Below are 19,061 nucleotides of genomic sequence, written 5' to 3' on the forward strand. Positions count from 1 at the left end.
AAAGATTTCATTTAAAATTAAAAAATAGATGTGTTCACGAAAATCAACATAACTTAGGCAATGTGAAACTTTTAATGAATAACTCATTTACCTAACATACCTTGAACAATAAAAATAATGGCTCTGAATTATGGGATGCATGTGTTGCAAGTGTGGACATATCTCCCATATTTTTAACAACATACATAGAGATTTTCAGGTAAACCATCTTCATTGTTGTTAAAATCTGAAAATCAATGGAAACTATAAAACATATATACTCTTCCTGTCAATATTAATGTCTTGGATGCACTACAGTTGAGATTATAGTAAAACATAAACATAGGTGCTTCCCTTATAAACAAAGAAGCTAAGCTTGATAGAGGAATACCTTATGCTGGTTTATTATGTTGTAAAAAAATAAGTTGTGGGGGGCCTGGGTTACTCACCTTAGTTTGAATGCTCTACAAAGGCTTGGCCTCAAGTTATTCTGTGAAATCATTCCAACCTGTTATTGAAACATGTTTTACTTACCTCTCATTATGGTCATTTTATAATAATCTGAAAGAAGAGACAACTTTCAATTAATTCAGTTGGTGGGACTCATTTATTTTGAGCAACTACCAAGTTATATTTCTTGATGGCATGAACTTTAATCGTTTTTAACAAACCAAACTTTACACTCTGCTATTGGTTCATTAAATTTATAGTAAATGGCATTGGTTGGTGTACAGATAATAGTTATGTTGGGTGTTGTATGTCTAAATGGCATTGGTTCATTTGTCTTTTAATTACACCTACTAACTGAATTCATTGGAATTTTGCTTGATTGTGTTAGGTTTAGGGTGTTGCCAACTATGGACCCTTTTGACAGAAAACTTGACGAGAAAAAGGCACGGTCAAAAAGATCGTTGATTTTGAAAGAGAATCGTTCCAAACGTCAAAAAGGTAATCCTGAACAACTACAACCTGCTGATACCGTGATGAATACTCCAATGACAAATACACCGAGGCAGCCTTTGCTCGATTTGACCGCATCATTTAATAACATTAATAACAACGCTCAAACAACTGGAACGCCTGTTTTCTTAAGTCCACGTTTCGAAGGTTCAGAACCTAGCATATCAAGACACCAGTTTAATACAAATTTCAGGTCCTGCCAGTTGGAAACTTTGGGAAGAAATCTATTTTCCAATTTTGCATCCAGTTCTAATACGAAGGAAAATGATGTACTTTTTCCTTCCTCTACTGTTGAACCATCGCCTGAACAAGAAAACATCGTCATTGAGGCTGGAAGTTCGTCGAATATATCCACGTTAGTTTCTTCTATTGACTTCTTTTGAACAACTTTAATTATTTTGTAAACATAGTTGATGAGCCAAACTCAAATGGGAGGTAGTGCCCCATTTCACATTAACTTGTGTGTCAAGTAAAGTTTGATCCAAATAACTCAAGGTTCGTATAACAAACGTTATCCTCTAGAAACTGTGATATAGGCTGGACACATATATAACCATTTAACCATTTACTAAGCTTTTTGCATATATAACCATTTACTAAGTTTTTACATATATAGCAATTATTATACATACTTTTGATCTAGCAAGTCATGGCTTTAATTCTCAACAGAGCTACAACAACTAACGGACCAGGTCGGGGTAGGCCCAAGAATCAATATGGAATCCCAAATATGGCAAGGAACTTGACCAGACAGTTTGCTATACCAGCAGCCGATGGTAATGCCACGCCGAATCTGTATCTCGGGACGAACACACAAAATAGGTACAACAATCTGAAAACAGCCCTGAGCAACATTTTTTTATTTTATCAGGAGTCCAAATTTGATTATAGAATTAATTGTTGGACATTATTATAATAGTTTTGTGGTATATAGTTTTATAGGACCATATTTAAGTGATACTATAGTTAAGAAAAATTGGACCATTTTTATAAGATCTCCTATTTTTCTATAACTCTGTCTGACTTAAAAATGAATAACTGTTATGTGTACACCAACCAATGCCATTTGATTAAATATTTGGTTGTAAATAAGTTTGTGTATAGTTGTAAATTGATTTTTGATTTAGAATTGTCAATGATAGTTTATGGACTAAACCGACAAGTTATTTTGATCGTTCAAATTGTAGAATCTAAAATACACCAATAAAATAGAAAAACTACTTTGTTTGTTTGTTCAAAGATCACATGTTTATGTACTACATGCTAGATGTAAAACTGTTGACTATTGTATCAGGGTACATATGAAATAGTTGTTTCATTTCATTAGTTTGCTTTCTCATAAACATCTTAAATATGTCCACCTACAAACAAGGCCAATATCAAAGGTTTACTAAAGAGGAGTTGTACTAATCAAAATGATCATCCCACTAAGTGCTCATAGTCTTTCTTTTAGCATGTCGAATATTTGCATCCAAATACATATAATTTACAGTAGAAATTATTATACTATACTAGAAAGAGTGCATATCATATTATACAGTCAACTTCTCGATGAATTGTCTTTGTTAGTGCATCGATATATTGAAAATGGCATTGAAAGTATGGATTAGGTGTTATAGTATTAGGTGACTACATCATTACAATAGAGTCCAGAGGGTTTTTAATGCACTTAGTGGTTCTTATTGAAACCACTATAACTGTTAGTTTACCAGTGAAATTGCCTCTATGGATAATTAATAAGTGCCAACCTCATGAATACATTGTTATAAACAGGTCTGCAACAGTTCCCAAGCGATCTAGAGGGAGGCCGAGAAAACAATTGCCCGATTCATTCTTGCAATCGGGAGGAAACAGGCTGCTCAATATCCATACCATAAATATGGGGCAGTCTACTGCAACTTTTACACCCCTTGCAAGGTACTAATCATCATGTACTTTATTTAATACATATATGACTGTATAATAATCACTTATAAGACTTTTATGAACTGCAGGAATGTGTTTACAACATCAGCACCTGGAGTTGACATAGCTATAAATAGAAACCAGTCTGTTAATGAAGGCAATGTGTCGTCGTTGTCACAATCCACAAACAACCACAATCGTAGAACGGAGACAACATGTCCGATTTTTACACCTACAGTCAACATGGATTTTAATAGCGACTCTGACAATGATAGTGACTACGACCCTTTTGCAGGTATGTTTAATACTACATTCGGTCACTCAAAAGTATTATCATAAAACATATTTTGAAAGTACATTTCTATTTGAAATACATATCTAAATAATACCTCAAAAGAAGATAATGTATAATTAACTGTGTTTGTTGATAACAGCCTACCTATCCGAAGATGATAACTGTTCGGAGTCAGACGAATATGAAGCACCTTTTTCAATAAACTACAACGCGGGGGGGTATTCAGAAGGTCAGCTTTTTTCACTAGAACATTTAGTTTCCAGCTAACACTATTTTGCCACGAAATTGTTCCTTTTCTAACATTGATACATTGTTTGCTTATGTAGAATATTACGATATCGGTTCCCCTCTTATCGAATGTGGCTTTTGTAAAGCAATGATGTGGTATCAAGAGAGGATGCACAAAAGTACACATTCAGCAAACCCAAAGTTTATGATGTGCTGTGGAAACAGAAAAGTTGAACTACCAATCCTAAGACAACCTCCGGAACAGCTTGCAAAACTTTTGTTTGATCATGATAATACGGTGAGCAAGAAGTTTCAACAACATATCCGACTTTACAATATGATGTTTGCATTTACATCACCCGGAGCCAAGTTTGACAATCGTTTTAACGATGGTCGTGGTCCCCCAACCATGAGGATACAAGGTCAAACATGTCATCGAATAGGAAGTTTGTTGCCTCCGCAAGGTGGAAAACCGAAATTTGCTCAATTATATATTTATGATACCGAAAATGAGGTGGAAAACCGGATGCAAGGCCTAAGGTAATTACCTGTTATTACTCACTGTTTTTTGGTTGTAAGCTGAATTATATAATGTACATATTTCTTCTTGGTAATGTACTGTTTTTGTTAATGAATTAATGAAAGTTTTTTTGGATTGCAAGGAACAAAGAGATCATTGATCCTGCTGTCGTTAACCAGTTGTCCAGTATGCTTTATGAATTCAATCCCTATGCTAAGAGCTTTCAAATGGCAAGACAATGGTTAAATGGTGGGGACACTCAAAATCTGAAGCTACGACTTATTTCAAGCCGATCCACCGATGGGAGAGTGTATAATCAACCTACTGTGTCTGAAGTTGCAGCCTTGGTTGTCGGTGATATTGACACCGCAGAAATGCGGGATATCATAATGCAAACAAGAGGAGGACGACTTCAGAGAATCAACGAACTCCATGCCGCTTACATGGCTTACCAGTATCCTTTGATTTTTCCTTATGGTGAGGACGGTTATAGACCAGATGTCGCTCATAGGGACTTGCCTGTCAACGAAAATAGCATGAGGAATAGGCTCACAATTCGTGAATTTCTTGCCTTCCGCATTCAAACCAGGTTAAACGAGGCTAAGACTTTGTTATCTTCTAGAAGGTTGTTCCAACAATTTCTGGTCGATGGTTACACTATGTTGGAGTCCGAGAAACTTGAATGGCTACGGAAAAATCAACCAAAGCTTCGAGTGTCCAAGTACAACTCTTTAAATGAAGAGGGAGAGCAGAGTCAAAATCCAGGTTTAAGCATGGGCAAAAGAGTTGTTTTGCCTTCGTCCTTTGTTGGCGGACGTCGGTTTATGGACCAACTTTACTATGACGGTATGGCTATATGCAGTAAAGTTGGATTTCCAGATTTTTTTATTACCTTTACCTGTAATCCAAATTGGCCTGAGATTCAAAGAGTACTCGGACCTCTTCATTTGAAGCCTCAAGATCGACCGGATATCATTTCAAGAGTTTTCAAAATCAAGTTTGATCAATTGCTTACAGATTTAACCAAGAAAGGAGTTCTTGGGAAAGTACTTGCTTGTGAGTTTTTTTTCCTAAACTTTGATTTCCTTATATAAATTCTAACATTAATGCTAATTTGTTGTTGCTTTTCCAATGTTAGATATGTATACCATTGAGTTTCAAAAGAGAGGATTGCCTCATGCCCATATATTGATCTTCTTGCATCCTTCAAACAAATATCCAGGTCCAGAAGACATTGATAAGATCATCAGTGCTGAAGTGCCCGATCCCGAAACACACCCTCGGTTGTATAAAATAGTCAAATCTCACATGGTTCACGGTCCTTGTGGTTTGGCAAATCCCAACGCACCTTGCACGAAAGATATGAGGTGCACCAAGTTTTACCCTAAGAAATTTCAACCTACGACTATAGTGGACCAAGATGGCTATCCGGTTTATAGGAGAAGAAACAACGGACACACAATCGAAAAAAATGGCATCATCTTTCATAGTGGTCATGTTGTTCCTCACAATCCAAGTTTGTTGTTGAAGTATGAAGCCCATATTAACATGGAATGGTGCAACCAAAGTACTTCTATCAAATACCTTTTCAAATATATAAACAAGGGTTCCGATAGAATTTCAGCAATCATTCAAGGCCAAGACAAAAACAACGTTGACGAGATCAAACAATATTTGGATTGTCGATACATCTCCCCGAGTGAGGCATGTTGGAGGATATTTTCTTATTCCATACATGGCAGAAAACCAGCAGTAGAGAGATTATTTTTTCACATGGAAGGTGAAAACTCTGTGTACTACAAAGACTACGAGCAGGTTGGTGATGTGTTGCTCAAACCAAGTGTGACAGAGTCTATGTTTACAGCTTGGTTCGAGACTAACAAAATCTATGAAGAGGGAAGATCACTAACTTATGGAGACTTTGTTTCTAAGTTTGTTTATCATAAACGAAGTCGAAGTTGGAAACCTAGGAAAAGAGGGTATACCATTGGTCGGCTCATTTGGGTTCCTCAAAGCACTGGCGAGTTATTTTATTTAAGGATGATGCTCACCGTCAAAAAAGGTCCTCTATGCTATCAAGACATCAAGACGGTTGACGGTAAAAAACTCAAAACTTTTAGAGATGCATGCTTTACGATGGGATTTTTACAAGATGATCGTGAGTTTGTCGAGGCCATCAAAGAGGCGCATCATTGGGGTTCAGGTCCATTTTTACGCAAGCTATTCGTGACAATGTTGCTATCATCATCCATGGATAGACCCGACCATGTTTGGAGAAAGACTTGGAGATATTTATCTGATGGCATTCTTTATGATCAACGCGTTTTCACGGGAAATCAAGGTATTTTAGCTTTACTATAATTCTAATTTATGTTTCAATTTTGTGTGAGCTTTTAAAGTTTCTCACTCGGCATGAATCTTGGAACCTGTTATGTATTCTTTTGTAACAGATTGGGTTAGTGGGTCGTGAAAATGCTATGCAATGATGTTCCATATTTGGCTAGGCACCAGTACCCATTCGTCTCATGTAAATTATGGAACATGGCACTTCTTTTAAAAATATGCATTTAATTATTCACGTCAAACCATATTTCCCCAACCATAAATAACTGCATATAGCCAGTAAAGAATTTTCAAGTAGGTTGTTTTACAAGATGCATCAATACACTGCTGCACTATGGCTTTACATCACATTTTAATATGTAATACGCCAGATCAGTATGAGGTTTCCATTAATGCCTTATAACACGTGCTTTACATGCAATGGTTCTTTATAACACATTCTGTATCACAAATATTTGGTACCACTCAAAACAAACATTTTATAAACATTTGATTAATGTGTGTAAAAGGTAATTAATTGAATTGTTGGTTTTCTTTTTTTTTTTCATAGCGCTGACAATGAGTGATGCTGAACTAAAAGAACGAACACTAATGGCTATTGAAACACTCTTGCAAAATAATAACCGAAGTTTGGAAGACTTCAAGACAATGCCATATCCGAAGGATTATGTTGAATCCTTTACAGGAAACAGGCTACTTTATGATGAACGTCAATATGATGTTGTTGCTCAACAACAATTATTTGAAAGTTTGTACGCTTCTCTTACAGGTATTAAGACCCTATTATATATGCAAATTTACAAGTTTTAAACTATCAACCGTAATTAACATCTCTATTGGAATACATCTCTATACATAGATGAGCAAAGAAGCATTTTTGAGGAAATCATGGATGCTGTAGAAAAGCAACAAGGCGGTGTGTTTTTTTTATATGGCTACGGTGGTACTGGTAAGACCTTCATGTGGAACACTTTATCAGCATCTCTTAGGTCTAAGAAAAAAATTGTTTTGACTGTTGCTTCAAGTGGGATTGCAAGTTTGTTGTTACCAGGTGGAAGAACAGCTCATTCTAGATTTAAGATTCCTGTACCTACCTTAGAAACTTCTATTTGCAACATTGAGAAACAAGATGATCTTGCTGAGCTTCTAAAGATGACAGATCTTATCATATGGGATGAGGCTCCTATGGCTAACAAGTTTTGCTTCGAATCACTTGACAAGTCCTTAAAAGATATTATGAGTGGAACCACACATGCATCTAAGAGAATTTTTGGAGGTAAGATCGTTGTGTTTAGCGGTGACTTCCGACAAATCCTCCCTGTTATACCAAGAGGAACTAGATCTGATATTATCCATGCAACAATCAATGCTTCTTATATTTGGGATCATTGTAGAGTATTGAGGCTTACAAAGAACATGCGCTTGCAAACTGGTCAACCTACTTCAACAAATGATGAGATAAGGAATTTTTCCGAGTGGATTTTAAAAATTGGGGATGGGACCATGTGTGAGCCAAATGATGGTTATGCTGATATTCCTATTCCAGATGAGTTCTTAATTACCAACTTCACAGATCCCATTAAAGCAATTGTTGAAGATACGTACCCTAATCTCATGCATAACTATCTTGATTCCAATTATCTTCAAAGTCGTGCGATCTTAGCTTCAACAATCGAAGTTGTTGATGATATCAACCAATATATAACAAACCTTCTTCCAGGTATTAAAATGCACTTTTTTCAATCTATTTCGGATAATACTAGAGACATTTTTTTATACCTTATAAGACTATTGTTGCCAAAATATATCGACTAAATTTAGCTATTTTTTAATGCATGTAGGAGAAGAGAAAGAGTACTTTAGTAGTGATTCTATTGATAGATCTGATGCAAATAGCTTTGATGCATTCGAGCATGTAACACCCGAGTTCCTAAATGCCCTTAAAACTTCGGGGTTGCCTAACCATTCAATCAGGTTGAAAGTTGGGGCCACTATTATGTTAATGCGCAACCTAGATCAGTTTGAAGGTTTGTGCAATGGTACAAGGCTCACTGTTACCAGGCTTGCTCCTCATGTCATTGAAGCCAAGATAATTTCTGGAAAAAATATTGGTAACTTATTTTATATTCCTAGAATGTCTTTGTCCCCTTCACAATCACCATGGCCATTCAAATTGGTCAGACGCCAATTTCCAATTATTGTTTCCTTTGCCATGACTATTAACAAGTCTCAGGGTCAATCACTTGACAATGTGAGTTTGTACTTGCCAAAAGAAGTTTTTAGCCATGGCCAATTATATGTCGCTATCTCAAGAGTTAAATCCAAAAAGGGGTTAAGGATTTTTATTCATGACAAAGAGAAACAACCTATGCTTTCAACAACTAATGTTGTATTCAAAGAAGTCTTCCATAACATTTGAAAGGTGTGCTTTTATAAATAAAAGCTTATTATGCCGTTAACATAATAATAGGCCTTATTGTTGTTCGGTACATCTCCCATATATAATTTGTTTTGATTTCCTTGCTATTTCAGGTCCAAACAAAGTCTTGATTTTGGAGATTCATGTGGCAAAGATGTTTTATTTTATTAGCCTTTGTTACATATTTTGTAATCTCAGTCAAATTCATATGCAAAAACAAGTGTGCTGACTTTAACACTCCTATTGTAATGATTTTACTTTATCAATTTCAAATTTCTTGGTTTACCATTTTTGCGTATGAAATATAACGTGATTTTATCATCGACTTATTAAATTAATTAGTTTTTTCCATGAATTAACAAAAAATATCAATATTAACCGTGCGGCAGCACGGGTTTGTTACTAGTAAGCATATAGACATTGTGTGTGAATATGTCTCCCCCTGAGATTAACAATCCCTCCTGAGATAAATAATCTCCCCCTGAAATAAATACTAGACGAATTTTATAAATAAAAGACTTCCCTGAGTATTTTCCATTTCAGTTGAGACGTTCACATATGCTTAGCTCTTCAGAACATTCATAGCTTCTGATTCTTGCTTCCATAGGACAGCTTCAGAACTTGAATTTCTTCATGAATCATTGCATGCTAGATTGTATCAGAACATTGTTGAATGTACCAGAGCATCATCAGAGCATCTCTACATCTTGAAATGTTATAAAACAAACTAAACGACAAAAGTCAGCATGAATGAATCAGAACATAAGATATGTATCAGAACATATAATATGTATCAGATCAAACAACAGTAATGTTACAGAGCATATTTTAGAACTAAAAACATGCATCAGAACATATAAGGAATAAGAATGAGTTAAAGCATATTCTATCACAATATCAGAACATTTTTCCTTCTTGCTTCTGATCTTGAAGCTTTGTAGCCCTCAGCTTGCTTCAATTTCCATGAGCTTGTTTCTATACAGAATTGCTTTTCCCCATGTCTTTGCTTCTCATGTTGAGCTTTAAAGAAGATCTTCAATTCCTGCAAAACACTCAAAGACATAGAACTTGCTAGTTCTGTTAGAAATGTGGAGCCTTTCTCCCAGCAATTGATAAGATAAATCAGATCATTTATCACATTTTTCTCCCCCTTTTTTGTCATAACATCAAAAAACAAAAAAGATTCAGATGAAAAATAAGACAAACAATATGAGAGAAGAAAAGATAAATTTCATTGATAGCAAGGAGAAATTATCAGAAGTACAAGAGTACATGGAAGATGCATAGAAAACAGATGCAACAAACAAAGAAAACAACTAAGACTCAAAGACTAAGATGACCCTAGCTTGGACATGATCTTGGCCAGCATGTCACGAGTCCCATTGTTGCTCTCTGTCTGCCTCTCCATGAAGGTGCGAAACTCAGCATTGATCGTGTGTTGCTCGTCCATGCGAGAAGATAGCTCAGCCTGGTTCTTCTGAATAACTTCCAGAGTCTTCGCGAGATGAGAAGGTTCATCAGAAGAAGCTTCACAACTTCTATAAAGAGGGATAGCATTCTGAACCGCAGCTTCCATAGTCAGATCATCACCTTGATTTTCCTCAACAGGAATAGTTTCAACAGGATGATCTTTAGTATCTGCTTCTTCCATAGAAGCATCTCCATATTCTGTAGCAGGCACCTCAGAATCTCCATTCTCAAGAGCCTGAAGAATGGCAGCCAGATTCCTTGGAGCAGAAGGACCTTCAAATTCTGGAGGATCAGCAACTTCTGGGATGACCAAATCAGGATCTTCTTCAGAAGGGTTCTCCCTCAGAAAGTCAAACGGAGATTTGAAGTCTCCAATCAGAACTGGATACTGAGGTCTCCAGACCACAATCTCCCTGCAAGGATTAGCTTCCATTGCTGCAGCAATTCTTGCTTCCTCAAGTTCATCAGTGAATAGCTTCTCCTCAAGGATATATCTCCCTCCGAGACGACTGAACCAGAAGTCTTCATAACTCCTCAGAATTCCACAAGGGCATGGAGCCGTTTCTACACAAATTTCCTGAAGTTCTTCAAAACAAGCATCTGCTTTTCTTCGGAAGATTCTCCAGAACTTTCGCATAGCAACATCATTCAGGCCAGAACTTTCAACAATTCTGAGAGTATCAAAGACTCTTCTAAGATTCCTCTTTACCATTTCAAAAATTACACCAATAGGGTATTCTCGGCGGGATTTTATTTTGGTTATTGGAGAATCAGGGTTAGGGACAGAATAGGGTTGAGGCTCTCTATAAGAAGATTCTGCTTCATTCTCAGAGTCTAACACTACCATTTCAGCTTCAGGACGAGGCTTGGGAGTGTAATTGCAGTCACGGAGCAATTGCTCATGTGATGCAGAATCTGGAAGACCATAACCAGAGGGATTGTTTTGAGAGGTGGAAGGAATGGGTTCATAGTTTGCATGAGGAGGTCGTTGAGAAGTGGATATATTTGTGTGAGGTGGAAAGAGAGTTTGTAGGGGTGGTATATCAAGAACAGGGTTTTCAAGGGCCTAGTCAGAAGCAAGGTTGGTTGCAGGTGGAGAAGAAGGAATGGGAACATCTGGGATGGGTGAGGGAGGAGGAGTAAGAGTTTTGTTTACAGGAGAGGAAGGAGGTGTGAGAACATGAATGTGTATGGGTGATTCTGATGGGGCTTTTTTTGGTTGATATACTGGTTCAGGGGTTTGAGCAACAGTTATTGGTGCAACTTCTGAACGTAAAGCAGGAACAGAATCAGTTTCAGAGAGATGAATACCTTTGGATACCTTCTGAACGGCTTCAAACACAGCCTCAAGCTTCTTCTGCTTCTTACTCTTCCGCTCTTCTACAATCTTTGCCTTTCCAAGAGAAATTTATCTTCTTCTGGCAGATTCCAGAGCTTCCGTCTCACTATCAACAACCTTCTGACCTTCAACTGCTTGAATTGTTGGTCCTTGAGGGATTTCTTCCTGCTGATTCACAGCTTCTGCTTGCTGATTCACAGCTTCTTGAATATCCTCATCTTCATCTGAGGCATCAATTATTAATTTTCTTTTCCTTGTCTTCTTCTTCTCAACAGCTTTAACAATTTTCTCATTGTTATTGGAAGGCTTTCTCTTCTTCTTCTTCTTCTCAGCATTCTCCTTCTTACTCTTTTCATTTGCAACTGAAGTAACCTGAACTTCTTCAGCAACAACTTCTTCTGGAATGGCTTTCTCAACAGTAGTAGCAGCAGCTACACTCTGGACTACCTTCTCCTGATTATCAGAAGGATGATCAAATTTTCTCTTAGTCCTTCTTTCCTTCTTTTCAGCAGCTTCAGGAACAGCTTCTGAAACAGCAGGCTTGGAGGTAGAAGCTTTCTTGCGACCTCCTTTAGTAGGAACAACTTTTCCTTTCTTTTTCTTCTTTTTCTTCCTTGAGAACATTCAAATATCTAGTTCTGACTTCTGGCATCTCACTTCTGAAGAAGGGTTCAAAGTCAACAAGAATAGGATCTCTTCTGCTTCTTGCTCCAGGAAGAGGTTGAGGGGTTTTGATGATAGCATCAATGACACTCATCTTTCTCAAGGTGAGAGCATTCAAGCAACTTCTAGTGTTAACAACAAGGTCTTTGATGGTACCTTCAGCTTCCAAGTTCTCAACAATCTTGGAATGAACCAGAAGGTTTGTAATGATCCTTCCAAAAGGAATGATAGTAAACTTCTTTACTCTGAAGGAATTTCTGGAATCCCTCACATCATTCCACATGTGATTGAAGATTATGTAGATAACATCAACCTTCTTCTTAGTGGCAATGCAATACAGAATGTATTTCTGCTCATTGTTGACGAAATCTGCAACATGTGTTCCTTTCCTGTGATAGAAACACCCCAGAAGAATCTTGGTCCGGATTTTATAAAGATCCCTCATATCCTTGACACGCTTTGTCTCCTTTACGTCTGTGTAAAGAGTAGACAACACCTCTTCCCAATCAGTCCTTTGATCAATTTCATGAGCACCCTCAGGGTTTCTTAGATCAAACATCATTCTTAGGATGTTCTTAGTAATGATCACAAAATTCTCGTGGACAAAAGACAAAATAGATTTAGTAGCAATAACCGCATGCACCCAAAATTCCTTTACAAGATCTGGGTAAACTGGTCCACAGAACTCAGCAAATAACGAGGTCCATCCTTGAAAGAGGATATCTTCTTTAAGACGAAAGTTATGTTCTTCGAGACTATCAAAGTCTACCATGAGTTCACAGATAACTTCCAACTCCTTTTTGGGAATAGAACAGGCGATAACCGGAGTGATTTGCTGATCTTCTTCTTGAAGATGGAGAGGGACAGATGAGCCAACATTGTGAGATGATGAAGCGGCCATTGAAACAGTACTGAGATTTGAAGAACAATTTCTGGGTTTTCGCTTAGGGTTTGAGAAAAGACTGAAAAGGTTGCAAAAATGCATGCAAGAAGAAACAGAGAATGGGAGCGAAAAAGATAAATGTTATGATTTAAATTGTATTTATAGAGACGGATTTGAAAAAGAATGCAATAAAATTTTGAGAATCAACAGTTACAGAATCAAAAGAAATCAATTGCATTAAATGATGAGTGACGTTAGCTGAGAGATCGTGGTAAAGGAAATGATTTAACACAGTTACCTAGGGAGGCGTCCCATCAGATTCTTTCACGCTTTTACTAACCGTACAGACACGTGTTCACCATCAGAAAATACTTGATGGAAGCTGTGTTGTTCTGAAAAGAACTTTTCATCTTCTGATTCTGATCACTGCTTCTGATTGTTATTCTTTAGAAATGATCTAGTTCTGATAGGATCATCTTTCTTTCCAAGGATCACATCTTCTGAATGAGCCGAGGAGAGTCTAGAAGATCTTCTGACTGTTGGCTCTTCAGAAATTCTGAGATTCTCTAAAGATGCAGCAACTTGATCTTCTGATTCTTTGCTTCTGAGACTTTCAGCTTCTGGAGCTTTGCTTCTTGGTTCTACAGCTTCTGATATGTCAATATCTATATCTGCAAAATTCTCAAACTGCTTTGGCTTTTCAAGACCAAGCTTATCATCAAATCTGATATTGATTGATTCTTCTACAACCAATGTTTCAGTATTGTATACTCTGTAGCCCTTGGAGCGTTCAGAATATCCAAGAAGGAAACATTTTTGTGCCTTAGAATCAAACTTACCAAGATGATCTTTAGTATTCAGAATAAAACACACACATCCAAAAGGATGAAAATATGAAATGTTGGGCTTTCTGTTCTTCCACAATTCATAAGGAGTCTTTATTAGATTAGGTCTTATAGAGATTCTATTCTGAATATAACATGCAGTGTTTATTGCTTCTGCCTAGAAGTGCTTAGCCATATTGGTCTCATTGATCATGGTTCTGGCTATTTCTTGCAGATTCCTATTCTTTCGCTCTACAACTCCATTTTGCTGTGGAGTTCTAGGGCAAGAGAAAACATGGGCAATACCATTTTCTTTGAAGAAATCCTCAAAGAATCTGTTCTCAAATTCGCCACCATGATCACTTCTGACCTTTATGATTTTGCACTCCTTCTCAGATTGGATCTGAGTGCAGAATTCAAAGAACACTGAATGAGACTCATCCTTGTGTTTTAAGAACTTTACCCATGTCCAGCGGCTATAATCATCTACGATGACTAATCCATATTTCTTCCCTCTGATAGATGCTGTTTTGATTGGTCCAAACAGGTCAATATGCAGAAGTTCTAACAGCCTTGAGGAAGAGACAACATTCTTAGATTTGAATGCAGGTTTGGAGAACTTGCCCTTCTGACATGCTTCACAAAGAGCATCTGATTTGTATTTCAAATTTGGGAGTCCTCTGACCAGATTTAGTTTGTTAATTTGAGAAATTTTTCTCAAACTAGCTTGTCATAATCTTCTGTGCCAGACCCATTGCTCTTCAGAAACAGACATAAGGCAAGTCACCTTCTGCTTCTCAAGATCTGAAAGATCAATCTTATAAATGTTGTTCTTTCTCTTGCCTGTAAATAGGATTGAGCCATCCTTCTGACTTACAGCCTTGCAAGACTTTTGATTGAAGATTATATCATAACCATTGTCACTTAATTGACTTATGGACAATAAGTTATGCGTTAATCCTTCTACAAGAAGTACATTAGTTATGGAAGGAGAGTTACCAATACTTATGGTTCCAGAGCCAATAATCTTGCCCTTCTGATCTCCTCCAAACTTGACTTCTCCACAAGATTTAAGCACCAGGTCTTGGAATATAGACCTTCTTCTCGTCATGTGTCGCGAGCACCCAGAGTCCAGGTACCATGACATTTTGTGCTTTGCCTTCTTTGATGCTAAGGATATCTGCAACATAAATTATCTTCTCCTTAGGTACCCACAATTTCTTGGGTCCTTTCTTGTTAGTTTTCCTCAAGTTCTGATTGAACTTGGGTTTAGCATAATAGTTAACAGGAGGAACAACATGATATTCTTTAGGTTTGACAACATGATATTTGTTAGGTTGTGTCACATGCTTCTTGGTGTGTGTAGTGTTAAAACTCTGTGCATGTGAAGTGAGCCTAATATCATGTGAGTGACCATATTTGAACTGATCATACAATGGTTTGTATGTGATTTTCAAATCATCAACAGGTTCAAATTTATGTGAGGTATCACCCTCATAGCCAAAACCAAACCTTTTGTTTCCAGAAACACCATATATCATAGAAGCAAGATCACTTCTGCCAATACTTCTAGATAGGAACTTTCTGAAGCTCGAGTCATATTCTTTCAGAATATGATTGAGACTAGGAATGGATTTTTCTGATTCAGAAGGAGATCCACTATCTTTGGATAATTTTAAAACTTTTTCCTTCAGTTCAGAATTTTCCAATTCCAGCTTCTTAGTTTCAAATTCAAATTGCTTTTTCAGCTTTTTGTATTTGATACTAAGATGAGCCTTGAGTTCCAGAATTTCAGTTAAACTGGAAACTAACTCTTCTCTATATAGTTCAGAAAATACCTCTTCAGAATCTGATTCTGATGTAGATTCTGATCCATCATCCACTGTGGCCATCAGTGCAAAGTTAGCTTGCTCGCCTTCAGAGTCTGATTCTGATTCTGATTCAGAATCATCCCATGTTTCCATAAGACCTTTCTTCTTATGAAACTTCTTCTTGGGATTCTCCTTCTGAAGTTTTGGACATTCACTCTTGAAGTGTCCAGGCTCATTGCACTCATAGCAGACAACCTTCTTCTTGTCAGATCTTCTGCCACCAGAAGATTCTCCTCGTTCAAACTTCTTTGAACTTCTGAAGCTCTTGAACTTCCTTTGCTTGCTCTTCTAGAGTTGGTTTAACCTTCTGGAGATCATGGACAGTTCATCTTCTTCTTCTGATTCTGATTCTTCAGAATCTACTTCTTCAGCCTGAAAAGCGTTAGTGCATTTTTTAAAATTAGATTTTAATGCAATAGACTTACCTTTCTTCTGAGGCTCATTTGCATCCAGATCTATCTCTTGGCTTCTCAAGGCACTAATTAGCTCTTCCAGAGAAACCTTATTCAGATTCTTTGCAATCTTGAATGCAGTCACCATTGGACCCCATCTTCTGGGCAAGCTTCTGATGATCTTCTTTACATGATCAGCCTTGGTGTAGCCTTTGTCCAGAACTCTTAATCCAGCAGTTAGCGTTTGAAAATCTTGAGAACATCTTCTCAATGTTTTCATCGTCCTCCGTCTTGAAGGCTTCATATTTTTGGATTAGAGCAAGAGTTTTAGTCTCCTTAACTTGAGCATTTACTTCATGGGTCATTTTCAATGACTCATATATATCATAGGCAGTTTCCCTGTTAGATATCTTCTCATACTCAGCATGAGAGATTGCATTCAGCAAAACAGTCCTACATTTATGATGATTCTTGAAAAGCTTCTTTTGATCATCATTCATTTCTTGTCTAGTAAGCCTTACGCCAATAGCTTTCACTGGATGTTTGTAACCATCCATCAGAAGATCCCATAGTTCACCATCTAGACCAAGGAAATAACTTTCAAGTTTATCTTTCCAGTATTCAAAGTTTTCACCATCAAATACTGGTGGTCTGGTATAACCATTGTTACCATTTCCATTGTACTGCTCAGCAGAGCCAGATGTAGATGTGTTTATTGGATTTTCACCAGCCATCTTTTACTGAAGTGTTTTTCTCTTCCTGAATCTTTTCTAAACAGGGTTAAGTGCTTGCACCTTAGAACCAGGCTCTGATACCAATTGAAGGATAGAAAAACACTTAGAAAGGGGGGGTTTGAATAAGTGTAGCTTTAAAACCTGTAAGATAAAAACTATTTGCACAATGATTTTTATCCTGGTTCGTTGTTAACTAAACTACTCCAGTCCACCCCCTTGGAGTGATTTACCTCACCTGAGGATTTAATCCACTAATCACACGAGATTACAATGGTTTTCCACTTAGACAAATGCTAAGTCTTCTAGAGTATACTGATCACAACTTGATCACTCTAGGAACAATCTGCTTAGATACCCTCTAAGACTTTCTAGAGTATACTAATCAACAACCTGATCACTCTAGTTCTTACAACTTAATGTAAAACAAATTCTTTTAAGAGTTACAATGCTTCTTATAAAGATATTATCACAACTGTGATTTTCTCTTAAGTTTAAGCTTAATCTCACTAAGATATGACAACAGCAATGTAGTGAGTTTGATGATGAAGTTTTGAGAGCTTTTGAATTTGACAGCGTTTCTGTATAATGCGCAAGTGTTGTATTGAGCTTCTCATTAGAACTTCATATTTATAGGCGCTTGAGAAGATGACCGTTGGGAGCATTTAATGCTTTGCGTAATCCGTACAGCATTGCATTTAATGTTTAACTCTTTTGTCAACTACCTCGAGCCTTGCTTTCGCTGTGTCTACTGACGTTGCCTTTAATAGCTTCTAACGTTCCTTTTGTCAGTCAGCGTAGCCTGCCAGTCTAGTACTTGTTTCTGATCTGATGTTTGTGTAAACAACGTTTGAATATCATCAGAGTCAAACAACTTGGTGCAGAGCATCTTCTTGTCTTCTGACTTTGAAGTGCTTCTGAGCGTGATACCATGAGAACTTCAGTGCTTCTGCTTCTGATCTCAATTTCTTCTGATGCTTCCATAGATCCATGTTCTGATTCTGCTTGACCATCTTCTGATGTCTTTCCAGACCATGCTCTGATGTTGCATGCTGAACCTTCTGAGTCAGTGCTTCTTGCGCTGATTTTGTGCATACTCTTTATATAATTCCTGAAATGGAAATTGCATAGTATTAGAGTACCACATTATCTCATACAAAATTCATATGCTTGTTATCATCAAAACTAAGAATACTGATCAGAACAAATCTTGTTCTAACAACATAGATGCCAATCAGCCATTAAAAGCACTAACAATCCCCCCTTTGGCATATTTTTGGCTAAAACATAAAAATGCAGCAAAAACATAAAACTTCAAGACACCAAGGAAGAACAAAATTTTACATTCTCAGAATTGGGTTTACGTCCTCTTCTTCAGGATTTGAACCACATCATAACATCGCCAGTCTGCTACACAACTTTTAACAGTAGCAAAATCAGAAGATGGTATTCTTCTCCCCTTTTTTAGACATAATATGACAAAGAAAGAACCGATGTCATAATATGCAGTGGAACATCTTCATGCAACACTGATGTTCACGAGGAAGATGATGGGAGAAGCCCTGCGTCTTGGAGGACCAATGGTGGCATAAGAAACCCCTTCCTTAGTCTTGTACCAGAAACCAAATCCTAGCATAGACCTCGAGAGAGGACTTGAGTGAAAACTGTCCACCAGTCCTAGTAACTCAGAACACAAATCACAATTGTGTTCATAACTCAGATCACAAATCACAACGAGAATAATTCCTATACTAAAGGTGTATATAGTGGAATATCTTTGTTGTTATTGTAGAAAAACCCATGGTAGAGACCATCAACATCTCATCCCGTGTTTTTCTTTTTCTGAGATGGTTTTGGTACAACAACCCATCACAATACCAAACCCAGACTCGACTCACAAGAACGCACACGAACGACATTTTGAGAGAGTTTGATTTCTGCAATTCACGGAGATGCTATTATATAGCAAATGGAGATTGTAGGAAATAACGAAGGTCTTTGGTCTTGTTCAATGGTCAAACGGTTAATTAGGAAACAGTTCCAAAAGCTATTACTCTTTCCAAAGCAGTTTTTGACTGTTTTTCTGATAGGAGTTATCTTGAATTACCAGTGCATGCATAGTCATTGAATGAACTTTACACCGACCGCTGATGTGTAGATAAACTTCAATTCAGATTTCCTTGTTTGACTGTGAAGATTCAATGTCTTTAAACATGTCATGACATTATGTCAGACATAA

At 37.2% G+C, this 19,061-nt stretch overlaps 2 protein-coding genes across 2 annotated transcripts; both read left to right on the plus strand.

Annotated features, from left to right (window-relative positions):
• Positions 1-4,546: 4,546 nt before the first annotated feature.
• LOC131658046 (uncharacterized) lies at positions 4,547-6,357 on the plus strand. Its single transcript, XM_058927385.1, has 5 exons — positions 4,547-4,943; positions 5,026-5,219; positions 5,277-5,540; positions 5,592-6,228; positions 6,338-6,357. The coding sequence occupies exons 1-5, from the start codon at positions 4,547-4,549 to the stop codon at positions 6,355-6,357; spliced, it is 1,512 nt and encodes a 503-aa protein (XP_058783368.1).
• Positions 6,358-6,788: 431 nt separating this feature from the next.
• On the plus strand, positions 6,789-8,649 carry LOC131658053 (uncharacterized). Its single transcript, XM_058927392.1, has 3 exons — positions 6,789-6,999; positions 7,090-7,950; positions 8,072-8,649. Exons 1-3 carry the CDS (start codon positions 6,789-6,791, stop codon positions 8,647-8,649), a joined length of 1,650 nt encoding a protein of 549 aa, XP_058783375.1.
• Positions 8,650-19,061: the final 10,412 nt, after the last annotated feature.

The sequence above is a fragment of the Vicia villosa genome, linkage group LG1 (assembly GCF_029867415.1).
Source record: "Vicia villosa cultivar HV-30 ecotype Madison, WI linkage group LG1, Vvil1.0, whole genome shotgun sequence".
NCBI lineage: Eukaryota > Viridiplantae > Streptophyta > Magnoliopsida > Fabales > Fabaceae > Vicia > Vicia villosa.

Coding starts and splice junctions, on each gene's coding strand:
- LOC131658053 (XM_058927392.1), top strand. CDS start 6,789: ATGAGTGATGCTGAACTAAAAGAACGAACACTAATGGCTATTGAAACA. Junction 7,000..7,089: donor TTTGTACGCTTCTCTTACAG/GTATTAAGACCC, acceptor CTCTATACATAG/ATGAGCAAAGAAGCATTTTT. Junction 7,951..8,071: donor TATAACAAACCTTCTTCCAG/GTATTAAAATGC, acceptor TAATGCATGTAG/GAGAAGAGAAAGAGTACTTT.
- LOC131658046 (XM_058927385.1), top strand. CDS start 4,547: ATGTTGGAGTCCGAGAAACTTGAATGGCTACGGAAAAATCAACCAAAG. Junction 4,944..5,025: donor TCTTGGGAAAGTACTTGCTT/GTGAGTTTTTTT, acceptor TTCCAATGTTAG/ATATGTATACCATTGAGTTT. Junction 5,220..5,276: donor TTCACGGTCCTTGTGGTTTG/GCAAATCCCAAC, acceptor TTTTACCCTAAG/AAATTTCAACCTACGACTAT.